General features: G+C 34.9%; 1 protein-coding gene across 1 annotated transcript in view; it reads left to right on the top strand.

Annotated features, from left to right (window-relative positions):
• Positions 1 to 10,046, top strand: part of LOC106869938 (sodium- and chloride-dependent glycine transporter 1) — an 89,950-nt gene that overhangs the window by 4,760 nt on the left and 75,144 nt on the right. Inside the window, exon 2 of the mRNA XM_014915875.1 lies at positions 1,071 to 1,218. Within this exon, the coding sequence (XP_014771361.1) occupies positions 1,071 to 1,218 (148 nt within the window). The remainder of the gene's footprint in view (positions 1 to 1,070; positions 1,219 to 10,046) is intronic.

The following is a 10,046-nucleotide window of genomic DNA, read 5'->3' as shown; positions in this document are numbered from 1 at the left end:
TATATATATATATATATATATATATATATATGTATGCATGTATGTATAGAAACGTTGCAGTAAGAACGTATTATTCATATAAGATCTTATGATGATAGCAACAATATTTACTATAATGTTATTTTCATTGCGTTCACTTTATATTTACTACTACTGCAACGAAAATAACTGCTTCTATCTATAGAACTATTAATATATAATTATTATTATTATTGTAAGCCATATCATAATACGAAAGATTACTGCTATTTAGAAAAAGATTTCTTTTCTAATTTGTACTGGTTTAATTGTTACATCATATTATAAAAGATGTTACTTTTCTATTTCTCTGTCTATCTATCTCTCTCCCTCTCTCTCTTTCTATTCGCATACATGTTTGTATGTATGTTTGTATGTATGTATGTATTTATATGTGTCTATTTGTGTGTGATATATGCATGTTACAGACCTTCCTGCTACTTATCTTTCTATCTATCTATCTATCTATCTATCTATCTATCTATCTATCTATCTATCTATCTATTTAACTGTCTGTCTATGTATTTATCTACCAGTCTGTCTGTTTATCTGTCTTAGTATGAATTTATAGAATTCAGGTCTCCACACTATCCACCCGTAATAACAAAATATGAACTCTAATCGGAATCTACTGACCATGGGCAAGAAGCATTTCTACCCATTCTACACAGCACTTTCCTTGGATAATGAAACTGCAACTGTAACATCCTATATATATATATTTTTACTTTTTATTTTTATTTTTATTCCCTTATTTCCCTTTGTACTTCCTATATCCATCCTTTTCCAAAATAACTCCTTATACTGAACTCTATTTCCTTCTAGTTAACTCTCTCATATCGTCTCTGATGAAGGGATATCCCTAATATCCCAGAAACAGCTGTAAGACTACCATTCTCTTTATAAATGTCCTATAAATTCCACACAGCCTTAGTTTTTGTTATCTCATTTTATTTAACACATACACACAAACACATACATACACATACATACAGACATTCATATATATTCGTTTGTTTCTTATGCATTCTTTTCTCCGATATACTATACAGAATGAAACTGTTTCGACGAAGAATCCTACCGAAGAAGAAAGAGGAACTTGGGGAAATCAGGTTGAGTTCTTCTTCACGTGTCTTGGATATGCTGTAGGCCTTGGCAATGTTTGGCGCTTCCCTTACTTATGTTACAGAAATGGAGGAGGTAAATGTGTTAGAGGTTTTGCTAGTGTTTTTATACCTTTTTTAATCGGGTTTCGGATTTTATTTTAAGTGGTACGCTTGTTGGACCGCCTCGCATTCATTTCAGTTAACCTTATTATGATGGTGATGATAACGAATAATAATAATTATTATCATTTCTTTTAATTTCCACAAGAGACATCAGATGAGGGAGACATTACAAGAACAGTTTACAATTTCTGTGTGGGATTACGAAAATGATGAGAGAAAGAAAAAGATAGGACGAATAAAATAAGAAAAAACTACATATAGTATTTAAAAACGTAGAGTCATGTATGACAAGTCCTCCTGATATGGGAGAACCCTCAACAAAAGCCAAACAAGGAACTCTACGAATCCAGGTTAACCCTTCTCCTCAAACCAACGATCCATTTCTCAACTGTTGCTTTCTAATCTGCAGGTGCAGTCACCCTAACCATTTATTCCTTTTCTGCTACAGTTACACCCCCACCCACCCACACACATATATACATACACATTTGCTGAAAGAAAGCACTTCTCTTCTTACTCTCACTTTTCTCCTCCAAGTGGAACTTAATAAAGTCAATGACGACTTAAACTAAGAGGAACTCGTCTTTCCTCGATCGTTTATGCCTCATTCACCCCACAACCTCTTTCGTCATAACAAATAAATAGAAAATAAATTTAGCACAGCATAGGTACAGACAAAGGGGAAATTATAAAACCAAAACTATCTCCATTTGAAGAGGAATCTTCGGAAAGGACTCCTACTCCGCCTTTTTATTCCTTGTGTTAACACTTTTAACTTATATGTTGACGGCAACTGAACGTGGATGCAGATACTCTGCTGAGATATTCAGCTATCTTTTTCATATGACCGACGTCATGTAGTACAGAGCATATGATAAACACAGCTGAATACAGAACACGAATTTACCAGAGAACCTGATATTAGATCCGGATTAGAAAAATAAGCCAAGACAAACTTGAAGAGAGGAAATTAATTAAGAACAGTAAAACTAAGATAGTTAAAGAAACACAGATAATAGAAGGAAAACAGAGATATAATTAGAAATCAATGGAGAAGATAGTGTACAGCATTCATAAATGAAAGAAAATTATAGGAAAGAATAATATAAACGCATTAGATGAATACTTAGAATAGAGCTAAATGCAAACAAAATAATAGGCATCAATTTCGTGGCTGTGTCTGTTATAAGTAACATTTATGATATTCTGAATTGGACGTTAAATGAATTAGCAAGACCAGACTGATAAACAAAGAAAAAAAAAGGGGCCTTTGGAAGAACCCACGAAAAATCTCACAAAAAGAGATTAGATTTACAACGAAGGCAGGAAGTTACGTGTCTTGGGAAACTAGAAACAGTAGAACTACAAAAATATCTTGTGAATGTTAAAGAAAATGTAAAGCAAGTAATTTTCTTACTTTCTCAAAAACCTTTTCTCGGGTTCAAGTACAACAAATACAAAAGAGAGACCGAAATGAATGACAGTCTTAAGTAGAAAGGAGAATCAACATACATTATGTAAAAAAAAATGCGAAGTAAGCTACATTTCGGGTTGTCGAATGCAATGCATGATACAATGTTATGAAATGCTTCTACATAGCCAATACTCAAATACTTGAAGATGGAGGATAGAGACGATGACATTACAGAATATTGTTTAAGAGACGCATCGCTCAAGACTATAATAGGAGTATTGCATAAAAGAATTAAAGACATTCCTTCGGAAACAACCAAAGCATGTAATGAATTCCAATATATTTAGCGATTCAGACTATGTGGGCGGTGGGACGAGACAATTAACGGCATTGTCTCCGTCAGCGAAATTTCATATAAGAAAAATCATTTCTACCAGCCTAAGAGAGTTGTGCCTGTCATGCGCTGGAAATTATGCCAGCATCCTGAAATACTAAGAGAAATCTGTTCATATGAATATACGCCAAGGAAGTACGACCGTCATCTGAGTTATGTAAATGCAGAGGGACAGGGAGATCAAGGTCTAATTAGCCAGATATTGTTTGAGGAACACCAATGCCTTAACAATCAATAATCTGAAAGAAATGGAGTAGAAACTTCTGGAAATACATAGATACTCGTGTATACATGCATAGATATGTACATACATGTCTACATACGTATGTGTATGTGGGTATGCGTGCATGTATGTATGTGTGTATGTATGTATGTATGTATGTATGTATGTATACGATGGGAAGAATGAAAACATACATTGTCCCTATGATGAAAGTTTACTTCGGGAATGCAGACAAATACCTAACTGAAAGCTTAGAGTTTTTGAATATGCATAACATACACAAAATAAGACTGTACAAATAACACATAATTTCAGTTTAATATACAAAAATCGAATGTGCTCAAGGCGGCAAAAGCTGCCCTCCGTTGAGTTGTGAAAACATAATAGAAATAAAATTGTTAGAATATTGTTATGGAGAGAATAAGCTATGCTTGCGCTAACTTAACTATGACATTCTATGGCAAATTTGTGAATTTGTCTTGTTTTCTTTGTTATTATTATGTAATATTCTGTGTAATAATTCTGTATTATTGCATCGTGTTAAAGTGTCAGAGAAATTTCCAAAATTATGTTACATGATAAATCACATATCTCTTGTCACCAGGTGGTGTACGGAGAGTGAAGCTTACTTAGTGGCCAGGAAGGTGATTGGTTAACAATAAAGTACAAGAAGACGCGAACTCACGCAACTGTTTACAAGATTCTAGATTAATGCACGAGTATATAAGGAAGGCTAGTCTCTGTGTATGGGAAGTAGTAAGCAGACGTCATTCAGTGTAAAACCAATGCGTTTTGGTACAGAAGAGAGGCCGCGCGTTTTGTAACATTGTTGTTAGAAGTGGGATTTCATTGCTGCTGTGATCCAATTATTCACCATAGAATCTGAAGAAGTGCGCACAAGGATACAAGCAGTGAAGGAAGATGTGTCTCTAGCTGTAATCATAAAAATCTTACAGGACAAAAGTGGTAGACTAATGAAAGAGCAGAAAGAGCAACACTCACGTCATCAGGACAGCTGGACACAGAGATGAGAGTAATGAAGGAAGATGAACATCGTTTGCAAGAGGAGCCACAACAGTTCAAGGAGAAAGAGCGTGATGGACTACATCAGAACGGAGGTGATGTGAGCGATGACGCTACACGGTGCAAGAAGCATGTTGACCAACAGTTGAAAAGGTTTAATGAAAGAATGGAGGTCGGGAGAAGTTTTGTGCTGCTGAGGCTCAGGCTGATGTACAATGAGTGTGCGGAAATGGTGGACAACATGTGCTGAATTTTCAAGATGCCCAAACTTCCAGAGGTGCTCTTTCAAGAGTGGATGTGCGTGCAGGTCATCAGAAGGTATTTCTGTATACTAGACTGAATCATGGGGCTTCAGTGTTTATGTCCCGATCCAGTAAAGTGCAAGACTGCAGTGGAGTTCTCATTAAGCGAAGTCACAAGAATTTGACAGGAAAGTATCCTGGACGGCCTACCGTGTCCAGTTTGAGCTGCTGGCTGACCAGACTGGGTGGGATGATAAGCAAACCTTGCTACTTGTCTAAAGAATGCTGCACCGGAGGTGATCGGCCAGTTGTCATCGGAGGAGAGGAAGCGTTATTCGTCACTAGTACCACAGAGAATGTATGACACTATGTACAGGAGGGAAATTCACAAGGCACGATTTCTGACCTGTGTAAGGGCTAGAAGGCAGGCACTAGAGCAGCCTGCCTTGGACCTGGAGAGTGTGACGCAAATCATACCCTACGGCAACACCTTGCCTCCTACAACACTTCTGAAAGATCGATTTATCTACGCAGTGGGGAGTGCAGAGATTAAAGTTCAAGAGAAGCAGACATAACCGAATACTATGCAAAAGTCACTGGCTAAAGAGAAATGCTTTCTATTTGTTTAGTCAGTAACCTTTAGAATAGCTCTTCATTGATTTCATTATATTTTTCATTTTCTATTTTATTTGTTTGCTTTTACCAGTTTTCTTATGGCTTGTTTCATATATTTAGCATCTGCGTTGAATGCTTCACCATTATATTCAATTTCTTTTATAGCACTATCATCCATACTATTACGGTCTTCAAAGAAATTCTTACGAACATTTTCGTTAATTTATATTATAGTTATTTCTTTGATTCGTACACGTTCCTGATTTTTTTCATGTATGCATTATATAATAGAGTAATATGTTAAATACGTAAGAATAACCCAAGAGGCAAGCCAGTATAAATCAGCCTTTATTTCACAAATATTCTGATGACTTCTATGACAAAACAATCAGAACTACAATCTTCAAAGAATGTAATGCGGCGGCAGCAGCAGAAAAAGCTGCAGAATCTCATGAAGAGGTAAGATTTTTATTGTAGTTATAATAGCATGAAATTCTCAATTCTTCCGCAAACAGTAGCCTGATATGATTAGATCAATACGAATGTTCAAGCAGCTTACATCATTAGAACAATATCTGAAAATATCTCTTAAAGTGTAACCAGATATCTCAATTAGTTTTCTAATACGAATTATACAGCACTATAACGTGCGTAGATGTTTTGTTAGTTTGATCAGGATTAGAAATAGACAAGTCTAAGCTGCGTTTTAGAGAGACTTCAGTTGGGGCAATCCCGTCATGCTTCACGGTGGCCTTATCTGGGTTATTTTATGACGAGACCAAGTATCTACTTGCTGTGATATCTTCTCGACCACGAAGAAAACGAATGTGAGTATATAGGAGAACCTTGTGGGTCATCCTTATCACGAATGCATCTATTCAACAGAACATTCCCTGGCAAAGAAAGCCATGTTGATATGATTTGTTTCTGTAACCATTAAGTCGAAGTAAAACGAAGAGTTGGTCACAAAGTGCTTAAGATTGTTGTTCTATGCAACGAGAATATCTTCGAATCTAAGGTGTGTGATACAGTAGATTCCCATCCGGATGTTTAAACCCTAGAAGCAATTTCACGGCTTTTCAAAAGATATCGACATAATGCTCTAACACCTCATTTCTATTAGAGTGGAATGGGATCAAGCAAGCAATTGGGATACACCTGTCATGATAGATAAAATCTTACTTTTTGTCTTCCATAACATATAAGCTAAGGATTTCTGAGTTGTTTCTTTTATCCAAGGCTATGGTATTTGAAGTCAGAATTTCTTGATCGATAAACGGACGTAAGATAACGAGCGTTGATAAAGATTAGCTCCGATGGCGGCCTCAGATTCGGCGAGTAGCATATTTTCGTGTTATTTAGTATTCATAAACTACAATAGTTGTCACTAATTGGAATTACAGCTTCCTCCGAGAGAGGAAATTGAGTGTTGAATATCTTTTATTCTTTCAGAGAAGAAAGGAGCCCTTCGGAGGTGATAATCGAACAAAACTTGTACGAAATGAGGATTCTTTATTAAGAGCCACAAGCATTTCTTAAGAAGTTGAACGTGAAGTCTCATGATATGAATCGTTATGGCTAATTTGATAACCTAGAATACAGATAGATTCAATCGAAAACTTATATGTATTGCCATTCCGTGACATATTATATTACGAACAAATTTTATGGTTAGATAATTTGGGGTTTGGTTCCTATTTGGCTTCACCACTCGTGGCAATGCCCTCTAAACAAGTGTGATCGACTTCCAACTCATTTTCATGAATATACCGTGTACCGTGTCTACTATAATTCTGTGGAAACCCATCGCCGTTTGTTAGAGAGAAACTAAGATGTTTGAACTGAAATAATTGTTTTGAAATTAGTAAATAACAAAGTAGTATGTGTTATGTAGCATATGTTATGCAGATGGCACTAAATGCCGTTTAAGAATATAAGTTGTATTTGTAATTACAAGTGTTACGTCTTGTGACAAATACAACAAGGATCTAGATGTGTCGATTGTTAGCAAAAGTTGAAAGAGAAACCTCCAAGACCATTTGGAGCTGACTAAAACTATCGATATCATATTATTATTTTTTAGTCGGTAAACTTAGACAAGCATCACTAATTCAAAGAGAACTATTTTGGAACTATTCATGTTAAAGTGACTAGTTTTGAAGTTCCGCAAATTATTAAGTCAATACTGGAGAATTTTGTTACAAAAGATACAAGGCAACCATTTTTTTTTTCTTGACGAAATAGAATCACTCTCTGGTTCATTCAAGAATCTACAGACCTTTGAAAATTGTCCTTTTTATCTTACATTTGAATCAAGCTGTATTGCGGGCAGGACACTGGGTGTGATTCTGTCACGGAGGATTACTGTTGAAATTACATATTTGTGCAGTTACTATTTTTCAACATCATTAAAAAATTGTAGTTGCATGTGTGGTCTGACTTGTTTCAATTTCAAAACATTCTTCCAAAGTGATTGCACTGGAAGCTCCCATGTGACATTTCAAATAAAGAGCTGCGCCGTAGGTCTGGGAATCTATTATACTTATTTCGAAAACACTATCTGGATTTACGGCAATATTCAAAGCTAGGATTTCGATTTCTATTGAGTATCGTTCGTATAACGAAGAGAAGAGATTTTGCTTATTAAGGATTTGAAAATATTTTCATTGCTGTATATGTAGACCGTGGCGATTTTGAAGTTACAATCTAAGCGGTTTCTGAAGTGATCATGCACATTCATCAAGCTCTCTGGTCTATGTTTCTTTCTTTGTTTTTTGGATAGAGAGTCTGTGTCTCGATGCAATTTCATCTGGCGGCTGAATGAAAGAATTTTGCTTTATTCATAACTACTACATTATCATAAATGGTGTTCACAAAAATAATTTGGGAAATTTCTGAGGAAGCGGATTTTGGTAGGAGCGAAGTCAGCTAAACGTTTTTATCCGATCCGCTGCCCCTTGAATGCCGCTTCATAGTCAGCAATGTTTTACTCAACCGTTGATTACATGTTTATGAATCTCAGTAACTGTCGGCACCATGTTGAGATTTACTTTTTGTAGTTCATGTTCTATACCGATGACTGAAACTATTAGTGCATCAAAATAAACGAAACCATAATCCTTTCATCCTTTCATAGTTACAAACTAAAGCAATAGGCAAGCATGTGACTCACTCCACCTGAATTTGCTGACACTGTGCAAAGATTTGAAGCCTGTATATATATAAAGCACGATTTATTCGCGATCAGACTTGTTCGAAAACCGAGGTACTACTGTATATATATTATCGTAGCTGAATACATTTACACATGCGTGTATATGTGTGTTTTTATGTTTGCATATGTCTGTGCTTGTGTGTGTGCTTGTGTGTGTGATTGTATATACGTGTATGTAGTTATGTATGTTTCTATATATAATCTTCCTTATGCAGTTTTACATTAAACTATATACAAATGGCGTTGTATCTGACGGAGTGTGGATAGTGGCCGTAACATTAAATAAATAGAATTCGTTTGAAATAAAAAAACACAACCAGAATGGAGACTTTATTAAAAATATCGAATTATAAAAATTAAGCTGATTATCGTAATCATTTTTTGTGCTTGACATATATTCTTTTTACCAATTATATGATATTTTAATAATGGTATATACTATAACTGGATTATAGCCGTTTTGTTCAGACGTAGTGTCACCAATATCCGAGTTTACTATACTCTCTTCTCACCTTTCTTACAAACAAACTACCTGATTCAATGTCTGATTATATATAAATAAATATGTGTGTGTATGTGTCAGTGTGTGCGAGTGTGTGTGTGTTTGTACGTGAATATATATATGTGTATATATATATATATATATATATATTTATATATATGTATGCATGTATATATATTTATATATATGTATGTATGTATGTATGTATGTATGTATGTATGTATGTATGTATGTATACGACGGGCTTCTTTAACATATAAAATTATTTATACTTACTGTATATCTTTCAAAGCTACAATAGCCAATTCATGGGCTTTTTATTCTCATTGCTTAGTCCTAATTCAAATCTGATTGAACATATGGATCACATTCAAAGATATTCGTTCCAATCATGATCGCCGGATCATTTACTATATCGAGAAATAAATTTTCTAATCTGCATTTCATTTCTTTGACGTTAACGTGTGATTTGAGGCAGGTTCGGTTGTTATTTTTACCAGATTCAGTGACCGCGTAGACGTTTCGTCATCTTTGGATGTTTTCACGGAGTTTTTGAAAAGACTTCATAATTAACAAAACAACATATAGAAAACTTCTTTACTGCTCTAGTAAAATCTATTTGGTTGATATTTAATACTGTGTCAAGAAAAATATATTTTAGACGCTGACATACTGTTTATTTCATGACAGCTCTAACATCATCTTTTCTTAGATTCCTTCCCAGAATTTTTCTTTTTCATTTTCATTCAAGTCATATTTTATAAATTTATGTACTATTGTAACGTAGGAATTTACTCTTAATTGCTCCCTATGAGAGGCGATTTCTATTAATCCATCTGCGAGTCAAATTATAATAGAAGTTAAATTTGTTATTTCGCAAAATTTTGCATGGAAAAATATAATAAAAGCTGCCTTACGTTCGAGTTATTACGCAAAGTGTCACTTTTTTTACTAAATTTACTGCACTCAGCTACAAAACTTGAGCTATTATAACTATATGAAACTAAAGGTTGGAAGCGAAAATTGCTAGACAGTGACCCAACAGAAATCCAGTATACATACATACATACATACATACATACATACATACATACATACATACAATACATACGTTTTATATGTGGAACAAATGATAAAGGAGAGCTCAATACATACTCTCTCTCTCTCTCTCT

The sequence above is a fragment of the Octopus bimaculoides genome, chromosome 10, assembly GCF_001194135.2.
Source record: "Octopus bimaculoides isolate UCB-OBI-ISO-001 chromosome 10, ASM119413v2, whole genome shotgun sequence".
Classification (NCBI taxonomy): Eukaryota; Metazoa; Mollusca; class Cephalopoda; order Octopoda; family Octopodidae; genus Octopus; species Octopus bimaculoides.
This window is presented reverse-complemented; position numbering and strand designations above follow the sequence as displayed.